Source organism: Sus scrofa, chromosome 4 (genome assembly GCF_000003025.6).
Source record: "Sus scrofa isolate TJ Tabasco breed Duroc chromosome 4, Sscrofa11.1, whole genome shotgun sequence".
NCBI lineage: Eukaryota > Metazoa > Chordata > Mammalia > Artiodactyla > Suidae > Sus > Sus scrofa.
This window is the reverse complement of record NC_010446.5, coordinates 98,848,715-98,871,058: the sequence shown is the minus strand read 5'-3', so window position 1 is coordinate 98,871,058 and position 22,344 is coordinate 98,848,715. Positions and strand designations below refer to the sequence as shown.

At 41.5% G+C, this 22,344-nt stretch overlaps 1 protein-coding gene across 4 annotated transcripts; it reads right to left on the bottom strand.

Moving 5' to 3' along the window:
• Nucleotides 1,964-21,945, bottom strand: ANP32E (acidic nuclear phosphoprotein 32 family member E). Of its 4 annotated transcripts, none has more exons than XM_021089919.1 (7): nt 21,507-21,945; nt 18,297-18,446; nt 17,741-17,863; nt 15,763-15,928; nt 14,383-14,564; nt 6,102-6,150; nt 1,964-4,269 (listed from the first exon to the last, which is right to left on the bottom strand). In XM_021089919.1, the coding sequence occupies exons 1-7, from the start codon at nt 21,558-21,560 to the stop codon at nt 4,199-4,201; spliced, it is 795 nt and encodes a 264-aa protein (XP_020945578.1). In that variant the 5' UTR covers nt 21,561-21,945; the 3' UTR covers nt 1,964-4,198. The 4 variants fall into 4 exon arrangements, with proteins under 4 accessions (XP_020945578.1, XP_020945580.1, XP_020945579.1 ...); XM_021089921.1 differs by having other exon boundaries at nt 21,827-21,845; XM_021089920.1 differs by lacking the exon at nt 21,507-21,945 and adding an exon at nt 20,299-20,556.

Genomic DNA, 22,344 nt, shown 5'->3' with positions numbered 1-22,344 from the left:
TTGTTCTTAACTCTGAATTATTCCCAGAAAACTGGAGTGTGCACAAAACTGAAAGCTCTGAACCTGCACGAGCTTCTCTGCTAGAGTTGCAGTGTGATGGTAATTGCTGCTTCTCTTGCAGACGCTAGCTTTTCTCTGCTGCTGCTGTCATTGGTTCTTAAGAAATATAGCTGTTCCAACTGCAGTTCCTCCCACAACACTTGCAGATTCTTCTACAAACCAGTGTTTCTCAGACACAGCTGTCTATAAAAATGACACTGAGCTCTCCACTGAGCACTGTTAGTGGCTTCTTGATGCCGAGAAGAGGACTCTGGGAGAAAATGCCTGAGTGGAGAAAGCAGATAGCCTCTCTGAGTTAATTCTGGGGCTTTGGAGTGAGTCTATCCAGAAAAGTTACAGCTAAAGTGGAGGGCACAGGTCATGGCCTTCTTCATCTACAAGATGGTGCAGTCTGAGAATGATGCTTTAATAAATATTTAAATTATTTGTAAATATTCAAAAAATTGAGTCATACTTGCCTCTGGCACTTTCTTACAGAATCTGCTGTTACAGAATAACGTGCTTCAGGGTCTTACCACCACCCCCCAAACTAGATTTGTATAAGAGTATGTTACCAGTATATAAAGCCATTTTAAAGATTCTCCTGGAAATCACTTTCTAATTTCCATTTTGTTGTAAAACCTGTTCTCCTTCAAGTTAGGGCTATTCTGTAGACTAGTAGTTAACACAAGTAGTTGCCTCAGGCCAAATTTCGCAATCCAGGTTCTCAAATCTTAGGCTGATTAGTACATGAAAAAGGAATGCAGTAGTAGAATGCTATTATTAAGCAACAGCTGCAAAATATCATTGCATCCACGACTAGGAACAGCAGAAGAGAAGTTTTCAGCAATGAGAAGACTAAACGTCACATGTTCCAAAGCCTCGCTTTAAAATATACACCAAAGGGAATCCCCATTGTGGCACAGAGGAAACGAATCCGACTAGGAACCATGAGGTTTCAGGTTCGATCCCTGGCTTCGTTCAGCGGATTAAGGATCCAGCGTGAACCCTGGTGTAGATCACAGACACAGCTTGGATCATGCATTGCTGTGGCTCTGGTGTAGGCCCACAGCTGTAGCTCCAATTCGACCTCTAGCCTAGGAACCTCCATATGCCTTGGGTACAGCCCTAAAAAGAAAAAAAGAAAAAAAAAAATACCCTTTCAATATTTTTGTTTTGTTTCTTTTGTTTTTTAGGGCTGCACCTGCAGCATATGGAGGTTCCCAGGCTAGGGGTTGAATTGGAGCTACAGCTGTCAGCCTACACCAGAGCCACAGCAACACCAGATTCAAGCCACATCTGCGACCTACACCACAGCTCATAGCAACATCAGAGTGAGGCCAGGGATCGAACCCAAAACCTCATGGCTCCTAGTCAGATTCATTTGTGCTGTGCCATGATGGGCACTCGCCCTTTCAATATTAAACTATGAAGCAATCATGAAAACATTATTTAACATTATATACTTACACCTTAACTTTATAGATTCCAGAATTATCTACAAATGAAACATTTTGACAATCACTTATCATAATTCCCATGGTGACACAGCAGAAACAAATCAGACTAGGAACCGTGAGTTTGTGAGTTTGATCCCTGGCCTCCCTCAGTGGGCTAGGGATCCTGCGTTGCTGTGCATGTGGTGTAGGCTGGCAGCTGTAGCTCCAATTTGGCCCCTAGCCTAGGAAACTCCATATGCCTTGGGTGCAGCCCTAAAAAGAAGAAAAAAAAGGAAAATTAATTTTTTTCTGCTCCTTGGGAAAAGCTAATAAGGGAGATTAGTCACACTATTACATTGTAATACCTCATATCATATCCAAGTGTTTGAATGTTAACTTTCAGGCTGATTCTCAGTTTTTAAAAAACCCTTCAAAGCCCCCAATGGTGATGTTCAAAAAATGAATGTCATACAGTGAAACTAAGCATTAACAACAAATCTTCAATTTATTTGAAGCAATTCGGTTTCAAAACTTTAAGTTAACAGCAGTCACAGAAAAAAAAAAAAAAACAGTACAGTCAGAAACAAAAGAATAATCAGAAGTACTGCATTTTTTTGTTTGTTTTTAACACTGTCATGGCTTTATTCAAAACACAGTTGCACAAAAGTATTAACTTCAAAGTTTTTAAGGAGAGCTTTGAGGAATTTAGCACACTATATACATACTGCCATACAAAGAGCATTAAAATAGGACCAAAAACTTCTATAAGATATAAAACCCACCCTTACTTATTCACATGAAAATACCACCCACAAAGCTAAACAAATCTTAAAGTTATTTGGAGGCTCTAAGTGTTGTTTTCAAATCAAAGAACTCTAATTTTGATTGCACAACAAGATGATTGATAAGGAAGTCAACATATAGATTTAATTTTTAAAATAAGAATTTTATAAGCTGGCATACTCTGCAATGAGAATTTTTAGGGACTAAAACAGGGCATTATAATTGTTTTGAAAGAGTAAAATGTTAGCCTTTTGGAGATTCTAACCCCCACATTAAACGTATACCAACAGTTTTCAGTTATGCAACCTTTTTATCCACAAATAACTTTGTCATTTTTCACTTTAAAACTCCAAGTCATACATTTCGAACTAAAAAAGAGAAGCAATACCATACTCAGTAATATAAACACATCCAAGTCTGGAAGTGCAATTTCAATTAATTTGATACTAACTTTTTAAAAAACTTACAAATATTCAAAATGAAGGCAGAAAAAATTTGATAGCCAAGATGTAAAAAGTAACTGCCTTGAACATGGAGCCTCCACAACAACAAAAAAAGGGAGAGGTACTTGTCTACTCATACAATATTATATTTAGTAGCCATGTAAGAAAACACACACTCACACTTAATCCCAGATATTTTTCTATTTTTAATGGACATCCACTTGAAAACAAATTGAAATTTTAATATTTAGTTTCAAACATCTTTCCAAATATCCAGTAAATTCCAATTAAATGCTATACCTGGTAATGCTTTAAAACTATAGAGAGAATAATTAAAGGGTCTACTCAGAAAGATTAGAAACAGAGTGGTATCTAAATCATTTGGGAAGCTACTCTGATTTGAATGTCTCATTCATTATCAACAGGCAATTGTTCTGACTTTTGAGGAACACTAATGCTGCTTCCAAGAGGCTCTTCTGTTTCTTTTCTTTCTTCATCCTTCTAATACAGTCTATACATCTTGCCAACCAAGATTTATAGTAAGCAGTCCATTGCATAAAACTGTACTTATAATATTTGTATCTGAGAAAATACTCAATTTCTTTCACTTAGCTTGTTTAAAACTGAGACAGGTTGGAAAGGTGGCTGAGGTATAAGACAAAGTTGTCCTGGGTATCTCTAAGTTTCCCAACTCTTTTTTAGGAAGGACGTAAAACAAGGAAGGGAGGTGATCACTGAGAGGAAAACAAAGAATGCACACTTAAAACAAGATACACAACAGTTGGCATGTCATGATCTTCAGCTTCAGGAGAGGTCTTACATCTACATGTCTCCGACCTCAGTATAAGCAATTTTTTCTTCAAAACTAAAATCTTATTAGTCACCTGGCTTTAAAAGGTTTCAGAAACCTCCATAAAAGCCATGAACTATATTCTTGAATAGAACCTTTACTATTCTGCTCCTACTTTCCAAACCATTCATGTGAGAAAAAGCAACCCCAAACACCCTCAGCCAAAAGTCATTGCCTTCAAACTACAAGATCTCTGGGTCACCTCTAATAAAATAACCAAGCTATCATTCAAGAGACTATTTTCATTCCAGATTCCAGCCAACTGTGATTTCGGTTAATTTATAAATAACTTTAAAACCTTATGAATGAAATGCACCATACTACACTGTGTAAAAGCGATCGTTTTAATTATGCTAAAATTGGCTAATACAGTGAGCTTTAATTAGAAAAGTTAAGATTCTAAATAAATTGCTAGGGAATTTCACAATGGGGTCAATGAAGATTTCTCTACTTACAATATGATCATTAACAGACTAGTTAATCTTATTTGGAATGATAAGGCAAAAATAGTAAAACCACACTTTTCCTATAAAAAGTTACACATTATCTTCTGTAAGGATAGCTATCGTACATGAAGAAACAAAGAAGATGTGATCACTCTTTTGCACACCCAGGAACGTTAGGGAATCTTGTCTTAGGATGATCTAGTCATCTTCTTCCTCTCCATCATCTTCAGCATCTCGTTTCCTCTTTTCCCCTCGAAGACCTTCTTCTTCTGAAAGAGTAAAAGGAAATTGTAAAATACTTAATTTTAACAAATAAATATTTGTTAAGCTCCAAAGTATTGAATTTTAGTGAAAAGTTAATGGCATAAGAAAATTATAGGTGAAGTTTCCTCTCTGCATTACTTTTAATGTCAGTATTGAAACAGCCTTATCAGACTTAGATATCTATAAATAATGACAGCTTGCTATGCACCCTTGTGGCCAAATCATGAAGTACAGAACAAGAAATTAAGGGCTTGACATTAACAGAATTAAAAGGAAATTTTTTTTTTTTTTGAAAGACCTAGGTAAAGAGAACCAGAGAGCAAATCTAAAAAGAGGATTAAAAAAATTAAAAAAAAAAAAAAAAAAGGAGGAGTTCCCATCGTGGCTCAGCAGAAAGGAATCTGACTAGTATCCATGAGGACGTGGGTTCAATCTCTGGCCTCGATCAGTGGGTCGGTGATTTGGCATTGTCCTGAGCTCTCATATAGGTCGCAGACGCAGCTCGGATCCTGTGTTGCTATGGCTGTGGTGTAGGCCAGCAGCTACAGCTCCAGATTTGACCCCTAGCCTGGGAACCTCTACATGCTGCAGGTGTGGCCCTAAAAAGCAAAAAAATAAAAAAATTTTAAAAAAAGACATCAACCTCTCCAAAATGGAAGGCCCTTAAAAAATAATAAATTGAGTTCATTTTTTCATTATCTCTTTATTCCTGTTTTGAAAATAAATATTATAAGCTGTTTTTTTCTTTGAAAATGGAATTAATAAATGCCCTTAGAAAATTCCTCTTTAAGTTTTAGGAGTTCCTGTCATGGCTCAGTGGTTAACAAATCCGACTAAGAACCATGAGGTTGCGGGTTTGATCCCTGGCCTTGCTCAGTGGGTTAAGGATCTGGCGTTGCCATGAGCTGTGGTGTAGGTCGCAGACGCGGCTCGGATCCCACGTTGCTGTGGCTCTGGCATAGGCTGGTGGTTACAGCTCCGATTGGACCCCTAGCCTGGGAACCTCCATATGCCGTGGGAGCGGCCCTAGAAATGGCAAAAAGACAAAAAAAAAAAAAAAAAGAAAGAAAAGATTTATAGGAGGTTCCTGCTGTGGCTCAGTGTGTTAAGAACCTGACTAGTATCCATGACAATGCGTGTTTCCTCTCTGGCCTTGCTCAGTGGGTTAAGAATCCGGTAGAAGATTTCCCATCATGGCACAGCAGAAACGAATACAACTAGGAAACCATGAGGTTGCAGGTTCAAACCCTGGCCTCGCTCAATGAGTTGAGGATCTGGCCTTGCAGTGAGCTACTGTCTAGGCCAGATGCAGCTTCGCTGTAGCTCCGATTCGACCCCAGCCTGAGAACCTCCATATGCCACAAGTGCGGCCCTAAAAAGCAAAAAAAAAAAAAAAAGAATCAGGCATTGCCACAAGCTGCGGTATAGGTCACAGATGTGGCTCTTGTATCTGGTGTTGCTGTGGCTGTGGCATAGGCTGACAGCTACAGCTCTGGTTCAATTCAACCCCTAGCCTGGGCACCTCCATATGCCACAAGTGCAGGCCTAAAAACGAAGGGAAAAAAAAAAGCTTTCTAGGATTTCCCTGGTGGTCTAGTGGTCAAGGATCTGGCGTTGTCACCGCTGTGGCACAGGTTCGATCCCTTGCCTGGAAGCTTCCACAAGCCAAGGGTGTTACCAAAAAAATATGAAACAAAAAAGTTTTTACCTTTCACGCAGTTTATGATATGTTACCAAAATCAATAATCAGTAATAATTTAAATTATAGATTCATTCTTTTAAAATCCATGAATAATAGTTTTAATTTTAGGATTTTTGAATGGCTAATGTAACTTACCCTCCTCTTCTTCTTCTTCTTCAACGTAGTCATCATCATCTTCTTCATCCTTGAAAGTCAAATGTTCAGTTTGAATATGACACAAATGAATTTACTGATGAAACAGAAACAGACTCAGACACAGAAAAACTTACGGTTATCAAAGGGGAAAGGAGGTGGGGGAGGGATAAATTAGGAATTTGGGATTAGTAGATACAAACATATATAAAACCGATAAACAACAAAGTCCTAACGCATAGCACAGAGAACTATATTTAATATTCTGTACTTAACCATAATGGAAAAGGACATGTATATATATGAATAACTGAATCACTGTGCTGCACACCAGAAACTAACACAACATGGTAATCAACTATACTTCAATTTAAATATTTTTCAGTTTGAAAATAAATAAGCCATGACATGGACTTTTCACTGTTTGATAATAATACATTCCAACAAAAGCAAAAACAACCATGGTCATTCTGTGTTGTGACAACCTCTGCCTAACTTAAACAGGTCTTTTTTAAAAACCCAACTAAATCTAGTTTCTTACGAAAATAAATTATGTTTGAGAGAGTTAGCTTTGTTCAAAAGAACTTGCTGCAACAATAGAAACGTTCTCTATCTGTGCTGTCCAATGCAATAACCACTAGCCACACGATGTGCCTGCTGGCTAATGGTCAGAGTAACTTTTGACTACTTCAAAGACAGAGTCTTCTGCTTTATAGATCGAGGAACGAATTACCTGAATCTAAGCCACTACACAGTTATATGTGTTGAATAAGTCAGTTAATCTCTCTGGACCTCAGTTTTCCAATCAATGAAAGAAAAGTATTCATATAGAAAGATCTCTAAGTTCCTTCTACACCTAAAAATCTACTCATCTAAAATAGCAGATGTCTGGAGTTCCTGTCGTGGCGCAGTGGTTAACGAATCCGACTAGGAACCATGACGTTGTGGGTTCGGTCCCTGCCCTTGCTCAGTGGGTTAAGGATCCGGCGTTGCCATGGGCTGTGGTGTAGGTTGCAGACGCGGCTCGGATCCCGCGTTGCTGTGGCTCTGGCGTAGACCGGTGGCTACAGCTTCAATTTGACCCCTAGCCTGGGAACCTCCATATGCCGCGGGAGCGGCCCAAAGAAATGGCAAAAAGACAAAAAAAATAAAATAAAATAAAATAGCAGATGTCAATAAAAATCACAATAAAACTTGATTTACAACTCTTATTCTGGATAGCTAAGATTTAAAGTCACCACTGTGACCATTAGTATACTAATATCAGTACGTGCCAATTCTCTCAAAGCCTTATAATGTAAGGTGGTTTTCTCCCTTTTTGGGGGGGTCCTACACATAGGCATGTGCAAGTTCCCGGGTAAGGGACTGAACCTGCACCACAGCAGTGATCTGAGCCACAGCAGTGACAACACCATCTCCTTAAACCATAGGCCACCAGAGAACTTAGTTTTCTCCTTTTTAAAATGACCCTGGCCTCTGCTTTGAGTAGTATCTTTTCCTAGTTTTTATGCCTTCTTTTTTATAATTAGTTACTATTTTAATTTTCATCTGCTATGGACTCAGGAAAAAAAATAGATCAATAAGCTACCAGAAAGTTGAATATAAAAGAGAAAATAGATTTAAAATAACAGCTTGAATACTCTCCTACAAAGAAAATGCCTTTTGTTATTTAGACCTTTTATACTTTTATTTCCTTGAGTTTCGTTGTGTTCCAAACTGTTAACTTCTAGCATATGTTTGAAAAAATGGAACCAATCCAGGGCCCCCACTTCAACCCAAAAATAGTTTATTCTTCCTTAAAAAGAGTTTAATTGGCAAATGTCAAGAACTGCTGGGTAGGAGTTCCCGTCGTGGCTCAGTGTTAACGAATCCAACTAGTATCCATGAAGACATGGGTTTGATCCCTGGCCTCGCTCAGTGGGTTAAGGATCCGGCACTGCCGTGAGCTGTGTTGTATGTCACTAATGAGGCTCAGATACAGTGTGGCTATAGCTGTGGCTGGCAGCTACAGCTCCAATTCAACCTTCAACCCCTAGCATGGAACTTCCATATGATGCAGGTGTGGCCCTAAAGAAAACGAGAGAACTGCTAGGTAGTTAGGAAAAACTGGGACAACCCACCCTTTACAAAGCATCCACAGCTCTGTTTGTGTCTAGAAATACTAAGCAGAACCTATTTTTCCAGCATTTAGCTTGAAGCCCCTGAGTAAATAAACTACATGATAAATACATCAGAAATAATTCTTACATAAGTGCAAACAATTAAACATTCCATACCAGGGCATCCACGCCATAGGGCGCATAAGCAATAGATGGAATAGCAAATAAGCTAAAAAACTACAGTAAAAATCAGGAGAATGTGCAGGCTTACACTAAAGAAGGAAAAAAAGAAAGAGAAAAGGGGTAGAGAAGAGAGCAGAGAGAGGAGGGAAGAGTGGGGGAAGGAAAAGAAGGAGAAAGAAAAGGCCATTTTAAACATCCAATCTGCAAGGAGGAGTTCCTGTTGTGCACTGGATTAAGAATCTGACTGCAGTGGCTCACAGGTCACAGCCACAGCTTGGATTCAACTCCTGGCCTGGGAACTTCCATATGCCAGGTGTGGCCTTAAAAAAAAAAAAAAGTTGAAATACTGATCACATTTATTTCATAATAATTTAGAAAAGTCCAAGTCAAAAAAGCATATTAGGAGTTCCTGTTGTGGCTCAGTGGTAGCAAACCTGACTAGTATCCATGAGGAGGCAGGTTTAAGCCCTGACCTTGCTCAGTGGGTTAGGGATCCAACATTGCCATGAGCTGTGGTGTAGGTCACAGACACACCTCAGATTCCAAGTTGCTGTGGCTGTGACACAGGCCGGCGGATACAGCTCCAAGTCAACCCCTACCTAGCCTGGGAACTTCCATATGGCTTGGGTGTGGCCCTAAAAAGACGAAAAAAAAAAAAAAAAAAAGCAAATTACTTCTCTGGATTTTGTTTTAAACAAAACGTGATTAATCAACTCAGGTTTTCATGCCTTTTAAAAATATATATGACTTCCTGTTGTGGCTCAGTGGGTTAAGAACCTGGCTAGTATCCATGAGGATGCGGGTTTGATCCCTGGACTCACTCAGTGGGTTAAGGATCCTGTATTGCTGTGGCTGTGAAGTAGGCCAGCAGCTCTGATTCGACCCCTAGCCTGGGAACTTCCATATGCCAAAGGTGTGGCCCTTAAAAAAGGAAAAAAAAAGGGGAATATGCTGAAGTTCCTGTTGCAGCTCAGCAGGTTAAGTACCCGTGTCATGAGGATATGGGTTTAATCCCTGGCCTCACTCAGTGGGTTAAGGATCCAACAGTGCCTCCAGCTGCAGCATAGGTCGCGCAGATGCCCTCAGATCCCATGTTGCTGTGGCTGTGGTGCAGGCCAGCAGCTGTAGCTCTGATTTGATCCCTAGCCTGGGAACTTCCATATGCGACAAGTGTGACCCTTAAAAAAAATAAAGAGGAGTTCCCGTAGTGGCGCAGTGGTTAACAAATCTGACTAGGAACCACGAGGTTGCGGGTTTGGTCCCTGCCCTTGTTCAGTGGGTTAACGATCCGGCGTTGCCATGAGCTGTGGTGTAGGTTGCAGGCTCAGCTCGGATCCCGTGTTGCTGTGGCTCTGGTGTAGGCCGGTGGCTACAGCTCTGATTAGTCCCCTAGGCTTGGAACTTCCATATGCCGTGGGTGCAGCCCTAAAAGGACAAAAGACAAAAAAAAAAAAAAAATATATATATATATATATATATATATACTTTTTATTGGAATCAGTAAGTCACCTTTCAGAGACTATTTGCTTCAGTTTGTCTTGTACACCAGAATGGTTTCTTTGGAACTGATGAGAATTATTAGAAAATGTTTTATGGGGAGTTCCCGTGGTGGCGCAGTGGTTAACAAATCCGACTAGGAACCATGAGGTTGCGGGTTCAGTCCCTGCCCTTGCTCAGTGGGTTAATGATCCGGCGTTGCCGTGAGCTGTGGTGTAGGTTGCAGACACAGCTCGGATCCTGCGTTGCTGTGGCTCTGGCGTAGGCCAGCAGCTACAGCTCCGATTGGACCCCTAGCCTGGGAACCTCCATATGCCGTGGGAGCGGCCCAAGAAATAGCAAAAAAGACACACACAAAAAAAATAAATAAATAAAAAAATAAAATGTAGTGACCATGTAGTGATCAAACAGTTCTCAGAAAAAAAAAGAAAAAAAAAGAAAAAAAAAAAGAAAATGTTTTATGGGAGTTCCCTTTGTGGCGCAGTGGAAACGAATCCGACCAGGAACCATGAGGTTGTGGGTTCAATCCCTGCCCTAGCTCAGTGGGTTAAGGATCTGGCATTGCCATGAGCTGTGGTGTAGATCGAGGGCTACAGCTCTGATTCGACCCCTCGCCTGGAACCTCCATATGCCGCGGGAGCGGCCCAAGAAATAGCAAAAAGACCAAAAAAAAAAAAAAAAATTAATTAAAAAATAAAATAAAGACAAAAAAATTTTTTAAATATATATACATATCATCTATAAGACTAGCAGAGACTCAGTCCATTAAGATCATGGTCTATTCCCAATTAGTGGGAAATAACATGAAATATTCCTCTAGTATGAATAATATGAGGACACCATAATTTCCAGCTCCTCCAAAGTCCTCATCTCCATTATTTATTTATCTATTTATTTTATTTATTTATGTTTTTGGCTACAGCCATGCCATATGGACATTCCTGCGCCGCACAGTGACCCAAGCTTTTACAGCGACAGCCACAGATCCTTAACTCACTGCACCACAAGAGAACTCCACTCATCCCCACTTTTAATGGAATATACCACACATAAAGTCCTTTATACATATTAATTCCTTACCTCTAAAGAGCGGTGGAAATAGAAATAAGACTCAACCTGCTCTATAGCACAGGGAACTATATCCAATCACTTGTAATGGAACATAATGGAACATAATATGAAAAAAAGAAGGTATATATTATGTACAACTGGGTGACTCTGCTGTACAGCAGAAATCGACAGAACAATGTAAAACAATTATAACAGAAAAAATAAAAACATTAAATAAATTTTTTAATTAAAAAAAGAAAAAGGAATAAGACTTGAAAAAATAGCTAACCAAATACTATTTCTATTTCCTTCTAATTTATTTTTAAAATCTTACTGTCTCTGAAGCTTCTCTGGACCTTAGCTCCTGAAAACAAGACTTATTTTTTAAAAATCATCCAAATTATCTCATGATTGAAAACTTCTGGTCCCAGGGTACCACACTGACTTAATGTTGTATGTATTATCTTAAGAGATGTTTGCTCTATACTTGACCATGTCATTTTTAATTACTATTTCCCAATTTTCAATGGAATAATAAATATAAACATTTGTAGTTAGCTAAAGATCATTTTTAAATTACTCAATATTATTTAGACTTTAAGAGGACTTATTGGCAAAGAAAATAAAAAGTCAAAGTATTACAAAATAAGGAGTCCATTATTTAACTATGTAAATTAAAACAATGGAGAGTTCCCTTCGTGGCTCAGCGGTTAACGACTAGTATCCAGACTAGTATCCATGAGGACACGATTTGATCCTGGCCTTGCTCAGTGGATTAAGGATCTGGCATGGCCGTGAGCTGTGGTGTAGGTCACAGACACAGCTCGGATGCCATGTTGCGGTGGCTGTGGTGTAGGCCGGCCACTATAGCTCCGATTCGACCCCTAGCCTGAGAACCCCCATGTGCCTGAGTGTAGCCCTAAAAAGACAAAAAAAAAAAAAAAAAAAACACCTTAGGGGAAAAATACTCAAGTTGTATGCTGATATAAACTGAATAGGTTGCCTTCCTCCATGAATACTTTAAATACTCAAAATTTTTAAAGCTGCTAACTCGCTAAGGCCCCAAACAAGTTTAAGTCCCATTTTTTCTGCAGGAGTTTCATAATTTTTTTGTTGTTGTTGTCTTTTTGGGCCACTCTTACAGCATATGGAGGTTCCCAGGCTAGGGGTCGAATCGGAGCTATAGCCACCGGCCTACACCAGAGCCACAGCAACTCGGGATCGGAGCCACGTCTGCAACCTACACCACAGCTCACAGCAACACCAGATCCTTAACCCACTGAGCAAGGCCAGGGATTGAACCCGCAACCTCATGGTTCCTAGTCAGATTCGTTAACCACTGCGCCACAACGGGAACTCCAGGAGTTTCATATTTTATTTATTTATTTATTTATTTATTTGTCTTTTTGCTATTTCTTGGGCCGCTCCTGCGGCATATGGAGGTTCCCAGGCTAGGGGTCTAATCGGAGCTGTAGCCACAAGCCTACGCCAGAGCCACAGCAACGCGGGATCTGAGCCCCATCTGCAACCTACACCACAGCTCACGGCAACGCCGGATCATTAACCCACTGAGCAAGGGCAGGGACCGAACCCGCAACCTCATGGTTCCTAGTCGGATTCGTTAACCACTGCACCACGACGGGAACTCCAGGAGTTTCATATTTTAAACAGTATCAGAGAGAAGTCATCATTATTCTGTGATAGTCTTATCTAACCAATGTAAAATTCATTAGGAGAACAAATAAGAATACTAAAAATTTCTAGTCTAAATAAGAGATTTTTTTAATAATAAATATTACTTTAAATTATGAAGTATGAAAACAAAATTCAATAATTTAACATGAGGAGAAAATAATTTAAACTCCCAGGGGCTAAAGATCATTTGTTCAAGTCAATTGATATTTCCTGTGAACCTACTACGTCCCAGTCAATGTAGTAGATGCTGAGAGATATGAAGATGAATGGCCCTTCCCTGAAGGAGCGATCTAGCAGAACGTGGCCAAATAAACAAGTTTTTACAGCATCTACAGAATCTAACCAAAGTTCAAAGGTAACAGAGTATGGAATGATTACCTATTAAAAAGTATAGGTGGGAGTTCCCTTCATGCTCAGTGGTTAATGAACCCAACTAGGATCCATAAGGATGTGGGTTCGATCCCTGGCCTCACTCAGTGGGTTAAGGATCTGGAGTTGCCATGAGCTGTGGCCTAGGCCCCCAACCTGGGAACTTCCATATGCCACAGGTCCAGCCCTAAAAAAAAAAAAAAAAAAAAAAAAAAAAAAATGTATAGAAAACTTCAGTAATAAGGCAACTCCAGAGTTGAGGTTTTTTTTTTTTGTCTTTTGTTGTTGTTGTTGTTGCTATTTCTTAGGCTGCTCCCGCGGCATATGGAGGTTCCCAGGCTAGGGGTCCAATCGGAGCTGCAGCCACCGGCCTACGCCAGAGCCACAGCAACGCGGGATCCGAGCCGCGTCTGCAACCTACACCACAGCTCACGGCAATGCCGGATCATTAACCCACTGAGCAAGGGCAGGGACCGAACCCGCAACCTCATGGTTCCTAGTCGGATTTGTTAACCACTGCGCCATGACGGGAACTCCCAGAGTTGAGTTTTTAAAGAATCACAAGGCATAATATGAGTGGTAGTTACATGTGTACATATATAACATTTCATGGAGTTATACATAAAATCAGTACACTTTACGGTATTTATCTTTGCCTGAAAAAAAAAAAAAAAAAGAAAGTTCATCAGAAGGCATGAACCCCATTTTAGATAAACAATGTGTGAATAGACAGAAGGGCAATGAGAGCTTCATGTATGATTTGATTTGGTATTGAGGGAGATGAAGCTAGAGAAGGAAGCAGAGGCTAGATAATGAAAGGCCTTGTAAGTCTGGTGGCAACAGAGAGACATTAAAGGGTTTCAAGTAGGCTAGTGATGGGCTCACATTTGCATGCAGACTAGGCAGGCAAACACTGTGGAGGGTACACCTAAGTGGCAACCGCTGTTCTCAGAGAGACCATTTAGAAAAGTACTAGAAGAGTAAAGGCAAGAAATAATTAGGGGAAAAGCAAGTCTTCATGAGTGCCCACAACATGCCAGCAACTAGATTCTTTACATATATTATTTCATTAAATCCTTAAATTGACCCTAGGAGATTGGTATAATCTCGTTTTTATAAATGTAGAAACAGGCGTGGAAACATTGTAAAATGTGTACACTACACCATGGTGCTGAGGGCAGAATGAATCTGAAAGATAACTGGGAGGTAAAATCACAGGGTTCATGATTATCTGGATGTCGTATGAACTGGGAGGCAGTGGAAAAAAGACAGGCAGACACACACACACACACACAAATTAGAAACAACTCTGATTTCTACACAACTTACTTTTTATATTACATAACCCTATGCCTAAATAATTTTCAATGCACATAAGAAGGTCTATTCACCTGAATTTCTTCTTTCATTAAGTAGGAGAGGCCCACTTCCTCTTCTCCCTCTCCCAGTTCTGAGCCTGCTTCATCTTCATCCTCATCATCATCCTCGTCCTCCTCTTCTTCTTCCTCTTCCTCATATCCTTCAGGTGGACCAGCTTCATCTTCCTCTTCATCTTCATCATCTTCATCTCCATCTTTAAAATATTTTAAGAGATAAGCAAATGTCTGGACAAATGTCTTTGGCTAGTATGTTGATCTTTTTTGCCCTGGCCCTTAAAACTCTTAAGCCAGTGGGTGGAAAGTATCTCAGTGTGATTATTTTGGAGATTTCTCTTTTACAACATCCATATTTACTGTCTGAAATATATGGTGTCTAAATATTGAAATTTCCCCAACATATAGATTTTCATCAAAACATTACATGTACTAAAGTTTGTTTTACTTCAAAAATACTTCAAAAACCTGCCTGTCCATCATTTTATAACATAGCTTATCCATCAAATTTCTTCTTATAAGAACTTTTCAACCAATGATAACAGTGTCCCATTACTAACAATAGCTATTCTACCATCTGATCTATTAGTCACTCATATATCCAAAAACGTATTCACCTCTCTAGAACATTTCCATGACCCCCTCAAAAAAACCCCTATCCATTAGCAGTCACTCACCATCCTCCTCTCCCCCAGCCCTGGCAACCATTAATCTACTTTGTCTCTATGAATTTGTCTCTATGGGACATTTCATATAAATGGTGTCATTAATGTGGCTTTTGAGTATGGCTTCTTCCACTTAGCAGAATTGTTTTTAAGGTTCACTCACATTGTAACATGTATCAGCACTTCATTTTTAGGGCTGATATATTCAACATTCCATTGTATGGATACATTACATTTTGTTTATCCATTCATCAGTCACTGACATCTGAGTTGTTTCTACTTTGTGACTTTTATGGATAATTCTGTGATGAATGTTTTTTTTTTCCCCCCAAGTCTATTTTAAAAGTTGCCACATTTACTGGGTGGTGGTTACACAAATATAATAACTTCATGGAGCATAATATTATAATAATCATCAAATTCCCCAAAGCTATAAGAAATATGAATGAACACAGGACTTGGTCTATGATTGGGTTTTTAAATTTTCCTTGTTGTACTAACATCTTTTTTTCCCCTACACCTAAATATCCAGATATAATCTAATTTGCTAGCTAGGGTGGAGGCTAAAATTATGACACATTTATGATGTTAACAAGGATTGGGAGCTCCCTGGTGGTCTAGTGGTTAGGATTCAGTGCTTTCACCACTAAGGCCCAGGGTTCAATCCTAGGGTCAGAGAACTGAGATCCCACATCCAGCTGCTATATGCTGAGGCAAAAAAAAAAAAAATTACCCTCATCATCCTCTTCTTCTGAGTCTGGAGCTTCGTTATCCTCCTGGTCAAATCCATCTAAGTATGTGATTTGCTGCAGCAGCTCAAAGATACTTTCTCTATAATCTTCCAGGTTTGTGATCTCACAGTTAAACAAGTCAAGACTTTTCAACTTTTTAAGATTTTGCTGGCAAAGTAAAAAGTTAAAAATTACATTCAAGATTTTAAATGTCATGTTATTTCTTTTTTTTTAATTTTTTTTTATTTTTTTATTTTCCCACTGTACAGCAAGGGGGTCAGGTTATCCTTACATGTATACATTACAATTACATTTTTCCCCCAATGTTATTTCTTTTTAATTCATGAACCAGAAAATCAATATAACTTGAAATCAAGAGAATGATTTCGGATTTTTGTGAAGGGTTATATCACATCAAGCACAGCCAGTTCTCTCAATGAGGCCCTGGCATGTAAACTCCACAAAAGTAGGAACTTTGTTTTGTTCACTGCTGTATTTCTAGCACTTGGCTTAATGTCTTACTTACAGTATGCACTCAGTATACTTCGTTGACTGGATCTGTACATAAACAGGCAACAACAACATTCAGGCAAGCTTATTTTTAACAATTTCAACCTTCTCCCAAGCTTTAAAAAAAAAACAGTAAATTTTCAGAGTTTCACGTCATCTCTTTTTCCTTCCCTCACACCAGGAACAAAGAAGCAAATAATGACATAACTCAAAAAACAATCAAGAAAGGAGTTGGGGAGTTCCCGTCGTGGCGCAGTGGTTAACGAATCCGACTAGTAACCATGAGGTTTCGGGTTCGGTCCCTGCCCTTGCTCAGTGGGTTAACGATCCGGCGTTGCCGTGAGCTGTGGTGTAGGTTGCAGATGGGGCTCGGATCCCAAGTTGCTGTGGCTCTGGCGTAGGCTGGTGGCTACAGCTCCGATTCAACCCCTAGCCTGGGAACCTCCATATGCCACGGGAGCGGCCCAAGAAATAGCAACAACAACAACGACAAAAAAAAAAAAAAAAAAAAAAAAGAAAGGAGTTGCCTTGTGGCACAGCAGGTTAAGGACCCAGCATCACTACAGTGACTCTGGTCGCTACTGTAGTTCAGGTTCAATCCCTGGCCCAAGAACTTCCAAGTGCACCAGGCATGGCCAATAGTAATAATAATTATCAGGAAGGGGAGTTCCCATCATGGTGCAGTGGAAAGGAATCCAACTAGGTTTCGGGTTTGATCTCTGGCCTTGCTCAGTGGGTTAAGGATCCAGCGTTGCCATGAGCTGTGGTGTAGATTGCAGACGCAGCTCAGAACTGGCCTTGCATGGCTGTGGTGTAGGCCGGCGGCTACAGCTCCGATTAGACCCCTAGTCTGAGACTCTCCATATGCCACAGATGTGCCTCTAAAAAGACAAAAAAAATAAATAAATCAGGAAGGAAAAAAATGGAATAGAATTTATCAAAATGCTGGAAATTTCAAAACAAGATAGTCAACTCTTGAAGATAAAATAAATTTCTCATTGATTTAAAAATGTATCTGGGGAGGGGAAGGGAGTAGGATGGATGGGTGCTTGGGGTTAACAGATGCAGACTATTACCTCTGGAATGGATTAGCAATGAGATCCTGCTGTGTAGCACTGGAAACTATGTCTGGTCACTTATGATGGAGCATGATAATGTGAGAAAAAAGAATGTATACATGTAGGTATATCTGGGTCACCTTGATGTACAGTAGAAAACTGACAGAACAATATAAACCATCTTTAATGGAAAAAAATAAAAATCACTATACAAAAAAATAAAAAAATAAATTTAAAAAATGTATCTGAAAGTTTTACTCCAAAGAAAAACAAAGTAGTAACAATCTAAATCATAATACAGAAGAAATTCAAAAGTTTCAAAAGAGTGAAATATACGAATCAGTAAACACAAGCAAATCTCAGAAAATTCAACCAAAAAAAAGCAAGTCCAGAGACAAACCGTTCCACTTACCAGAGCTTCTACTGTACTGAGATCTTTGATTTTATTTCCACTCAAATTGAGGTAGGTAAGATTTGGACATTTCTCTGCCAGGACTTCCAAGCCTCCAGAAATTATATTGTCACTAAGTTCCAACTACATATCCAACATGGGGAGAAAACAAATAATGTTTAGGCCTCATCAAAGATTTTTTATTTATTTTTTTATTTTTTTGTCTTTTTGCCATTTCTTGCGCTGCTCCCACGGCATATGGGGTTCCCAAGCTAGGGGTCTAATCGGAGCTGTAGCCACCGGCCTACACCAGAGCCACAGCAACACAGGATCCGAGCCGCGTCTGCGACCTACACACCACAGCTCCCAGCAACGCCGGATCTTTTAACCCACTGAGCAAGGCCAGGGATTGAACCCGTAACCTCATGGTTCCTAGTCGGATTTATTAACCACTGTGCCACGACGGGAACTCCAAAACATTCTAATTAAAAGGCAGAATAGTCATTTCATTTGGCCAAAAAATATATACACCCTTGGCATCAAAATCATGATGCTTTCATGCCTAATGCCAACTTACCTTTCGAAGTTTATTTAAGCTGGGCAGCCGGGCCAGTGAACTTAGTTCCACATTAGCCATACTCAGAAACTCCAGTTTTTTAAAAGTATCATTCAGGCCCTCAATTTCCCCATTGACACACAGGCAATTATCAAGGACCAACTCTGTCACCTGTAAGAGAGAATGAGTGATTCTTTAGTTTGCAGTCTGTTTAGCAAAAGACATGGGTCCTAACACTCTGGAAATGAGAATGTTAAAACTACCAGTCTCCTTACATAGATCCTTTTCATTCTCCCCCCACACTGAAATACAGTCTAGTCATCATTGTAAGTTAAACTTTTAAATTGAAACCTGGACTAAGAAATTCAATGCCCAGTGTTCCCATTGTGGCGCAGTGGAAACAAATCCAACTAGGAACCATGAAGCTGCGGGTTTGATCCCTGGGCTCGCTCAATGGGTTAAGGATCAGGCATTGCTGTGAGCTGTGGTGTAGGTCACAGATGCAGCTTGCATCTGGCATGCCTGTGGCATAGGCTGGCAGCTGTGCCTCCAATTCGACCCCTAGCCTGGGAACTTCCATATGCCCTGAGAGCAGCTCTAAAAAGCGGGGGGGGGGGCCAAAAGAAATCAATGCCTGCTTCAAATCACTAATAAAAAATCTTAAATTGAATAAAAAATAAAACTTTGAAAAAGGTCCCATGTGAAACCTGTTTCTAACCCTTGTGAAAAGGACTCTCAACACCAGGGCATATACTTAAGCAGTGAGGTGGTATCCAGGCTACCGAAAAAGGACTTAAGTGAGTCCTAAAACAGCAGAGAGAAGAAAGATAAACACCCTTATCTTTGGTTGATAAACGTCACAACTCAAAAATACCTTGTTACCCTTCATGAAGAAAGGTTGGAGGAAAGCTCCTTCCGAGACAGCCCAGCTTCCGGATGCTATTTGTTCTAATATCGAGGCCAAACAGTATCACCCAGAACACATCCTTGACAAAAATGTTATTTTTCCCTGCCACCCTGGTAGCATTTCTGTGACTTCTCCCCAGTCTTGGGAGGAGGCTGCTGGAGCCTCTACTAGGTCAGAGTTGTAGAACAAAACTTTCTGGTGTGGCCTAAATGGAATGAATCTTAAGAGAGAGGCAGGAAATCCTGGCTCTCCATCCTCAATGCAAAAATATGTCTGAGGTATTTTGAGACCTAAAAATTAATGACAATTTAACGAGAAAGAATACCACTTTCTCTAAACATGATGTAATTATTTCAGTAAACAAAGAAGGCATCAAAATCTATTTAAAGATGAGGAAGCCAAGGCCCAGGGGGTAAGAATGATTGTCGAGGGTCAGTCACAGAGTATGTGCTGGGGCTGAGTGGAGGAGAGAGGGCCACTGGATTAGGTGTCAAAAAAACCAGTTCTTCCACTGGAGTAAGTAACTTCACTGCCCTGGGACTCCGTTTGCTACTTTGGATTCTAGAACAATACCACGCACCTCACAAGTCTGTAGGAGGGAGGAAAGTAAATAAACATGAAGAGTGCTTTGCAAACTGTAAAGGGCCATACAAACAGAAGAGACCGTTATTACACCACAGGGGAAGAAGGAGAGGCTGCAAAATGTCAACATTCAGCACGCCCCAAAACAGGCAAGGAAATTACTTACTTACGGATAGGACAGGTAAAAGAGTGGGGGAAGAGAGATAAATTCACTGTTCCAACCCAAGACATAAAGGAGCATGTGAAATGTGTGTTCCTGCAGCACAGCTTTTTAAACTTTGATTTTGTCTTTTCCTGAATCTCCTGAAGAGTAGGCCCTAAAAAACCTCAAGGGAATCTCTAGGATGATAGCAGTGACTCTTTCCTCTTCCCTGCCCCCTACCAAATTTCAGAGAAACAGAGACTTTTTAAAAAATTCATAACGATCTTGGATTCCCCCTGCTCACGCTGCCATAGCCCACCCAACAGACCCAACGCATCCTCCATGCTGCTGTGCACAGGCTCCACCTTCACTCATGCTGAAAAAAATCATACCCCTCTTATCGCAATTCTAGGGTTTTATTTCAGAGGCCGCAATTAGGAAGGCTTTAGACGTTTTCCTCCGCAACCAGAAGTGCGAGTTACTCGCTGGCCGCCGGCCCCGCTCTCGCCGACCTGCCGCTCCGACCGATGGGAAACCCCACAAGGGGCGGGGACTCCCCAAAGAAAAAAGGGGTCGCCTCGCAGCCCGCGTTCCCCTAGTGCCTCCGCCCCTGGCGGGGAGGGCTGGGTGAAGCCGATCCCGCGCCCTCGGAAAGGAGGCGGAAACGCCTCCCGCCCGACCCCGAAAAGTTGACCACGACCCCGCCTCACGTGGCCCCTCCCAACCCCGTCTCTTTAACTAAAGCGACAGCTGCAAGAGCGCATCATTTAGTTTCGCCGAACCCATCTTTAAAACACGAAACTCCTACGACCCATTTGTTGAGTTCTCTGAAACCGTCTCCAGGGATCAAAGTCGGAGTCGCCGCCAGCACGACACGACACGCCGAATTTCGTTACACCGCGGGGGGGAAGAAGAGGATAAAGCCTCGTGTCCCCTCCCCACCTCCAGTCACTACGACGAGTCCCAAAACTTGCCCGCGGCCGGAGAAACTGGCCGCTGACCCAGATTCCGCCTGGCGGCGGTCGGCGCGCGGTGCTTCCCGGGGGAGTGGGCGCCGCCGGCAGCCGGCAGTCTACGGACCCGGCGAGCGACCCCAGCCCCGCGTCCGGCGGGACGTCGGACGGCCAGGGGCCTCGAGGCCGGGGGCACCCCTCTCCAAAAAAAAAAAGAGTTGGAAGTACTGCAGAAAAGTTGAACTAACTTCTCAGACAACGATGGCTGCGACAGAAGCGAGTGGGACTGGGGGGTCGCGCCCACGCAGCCGGCCCCAAGAAGGAGGAACCCGGGGAGCGAAGAGGCGGAGCGGCCCCCAAGACTCCGCTTCCCGCCCCCACGAGGCCAAAACGCCGGACTCGAAGAGAGGAGAAAGGGGCTAAGCCCCCAAGCACGCACAAAAACGCCCCTAGAAACTTAAACCCTTCGCCATTTTAAGTAAAAGATTTTAATGATTTAAAAGTTAAAATCAAACCTTTCCCCCCAGCTCTAACCCAAGATGGGGGTTAATTCATTACTGCTCCCCACATACCCACCCGGACCCCCCGAAACCCCATCCTCCGAATACAGGGCTGGTGGGGAAGGGGAGGGGGCTGAGTCATCTCACCTCCTCCGGGGCTCTGTCCCTTAACTCCAGGTTAATCCTCTTCTTCATCTCCATGACCTACTCCTGCTTTTCTGCTATTACTCTCCTCCCTTACCCTTTCCTGCCTCTCACTACCCCCCAACCCTAAAATTTTAAAAGATTTCAAAATGAATGAAAATAAAAGCAAATTTAAACGCCCACCACCACCAGATAGGTGTGTGGGAGAAAAAAGAGAATAGCAAATGGAGTCCAAGGAGTTAGGACTCTTAACTCGGCTGCCCCCACCTCCTTGTCCACACACTCGCGCGCGCACTCACACGCGCACACACACATACACACACCCGCAGTTCCTTCCCCTTCAATGGCTGCTCGGAGACTGAGCCTCCATGACACGGCACCGCCAACCCCCTGGCCTATACTCCACCCACCTTCCGAATGTATTGGTTGATTCTTCAGCATCTCACTATGCCACTGGGCTACATAAATGTCTATCAGTCTTCAGGGCGGACCTGAACCAGAAACGCTGTGTCTATTGGCTACGACCAAGCGCGCAGTTAACTCCGATAGGCCCAGAAAGATGTTCATCCCGGGGAGATGATTTTGAATCCCAGTAGCCCCCCTCCTTTTCTTTGTGTGATTGGCGCGCTTTCCCTAGGCGATCGGACGGTTTTGAAGCCTGTTGGATTTCTTTTTGTTTTTGTTTTTGTTTTGTTTGTTCTTAGCGTTAAAGGAAGGAAGAAAGCATCCGTCTTACGTGCGGAAGTTGCAAGACATAATTCAGCACATGGCACCCACTGGCTCTTGGCGGTTTTAAAGCACACTCCTGTTTTGTAGCCAAGGTACACAGCAACGTGCACGT